Source organism: Penaeus monodon, chromosome 28 (genome assembly GCF_015228065.2).
Source record: "Penaeus monodon isolate SGIC_2016 chromosome 28, NSTDA_Pmon_1, whole genome shotgun sequence".
NCBI classification, from domain to species: domain Eukaryota; kingdom Metazoa; phylum Arthropoda; class Malacostraca; order Decapoda; family Penaeidae; genus Penaeus; species Penaeus monodon.
In genome coordinates, this window is record NC_051413.1 from 32,067,403 (window position 1) to 32,068,138 (window position 736).

The 736-nt window shown below is 76.2% G+C and overlaps 1 protein-coding gene across 1 annotated transcript in view; it reads right to left on the minus strand.

Annotated features, from left to right (window-relative positions):
• The window catches only part of LOC119591172, a 4,199-nt gene extending 3,472 nt beyond the window's left edge, over window positions 1-727 (minus strand). Inside the window, exon 1 of the mRNA XM_037939880.1 lies at window positions 20-727. Coding sequence (XP_037795808.1) covers window positions 20-727 — 708 coding nt within the window. The remainder of the gene's footprint in view (window positions 1-19) is intronic.
• Window positions 728-736: the final 9 nt, after the last annotated feature.

Below are 736 nucleotides of genomic sequence, written 5' to 3' on the forward strand. Positions count from 1 at the left end.
CCTCGCCCGATCTGTGCACCTGGATGACGCCAGGCGACCTCTGCTGCTGCTGGGCCTCCGGCAGGGGGCTGGTGCCTCCCGCCTCCCCTGGGCCCTCCTTGGGCGAGGGCGGTGTGTCCACCTTCATGGCCTCTTGGCCGGTCTCGTCCTGGACAGTGACCCTGGGGCTGAGGCCGGGGCTGAGGCCGGGGCTGAGCCCTGGGCTGAGGCCGGGGCTGAGGCCGGGGCTGAGGCCGGGGCTGTGGCCGGGCACAGGGCTGTGTCCGGGCACGGGGCTGTGGCCAGCGACGGGGCTATGGCCCGGCACGGGGCTGAGGCCGGGGCTGAGGCCGGGGCTGAGGCCGGCCTCCTCCCCCTGGTCGTGGCCGGGCCCCGGGGGAGCATCTTCGGGCTGGCGGCTGAACATGGGCTCCTTCTCGGCTGGCGGCTTCTGCGAGGTCAGGGCGTTCGGGCGCTGGTCGGGGGGCCTGTCCTGCGGGGGCTTGGCGTCGCGGGGCGGGCCGCTGGCGGCGGAGTCGTGCGGCGGGGGGGCGCCGGGGCGGTCCGGCGCCGCGGGGGCGAGCGGGAGGGGCGGAGGCGGCTTGTCTTCGGGGGAGCGACGTTCGGCCTGCGAGGTCAGCTCCAGCACCACCTGACTGAGGCGCTTCCTCTTCCGCAGCGCTGACGACTGGTCGTGGGGCGGGTGGGCGGGCGTGGGCGCTGTGCTGCCATGCTCCCCGCCGATCATCGTAGGCGC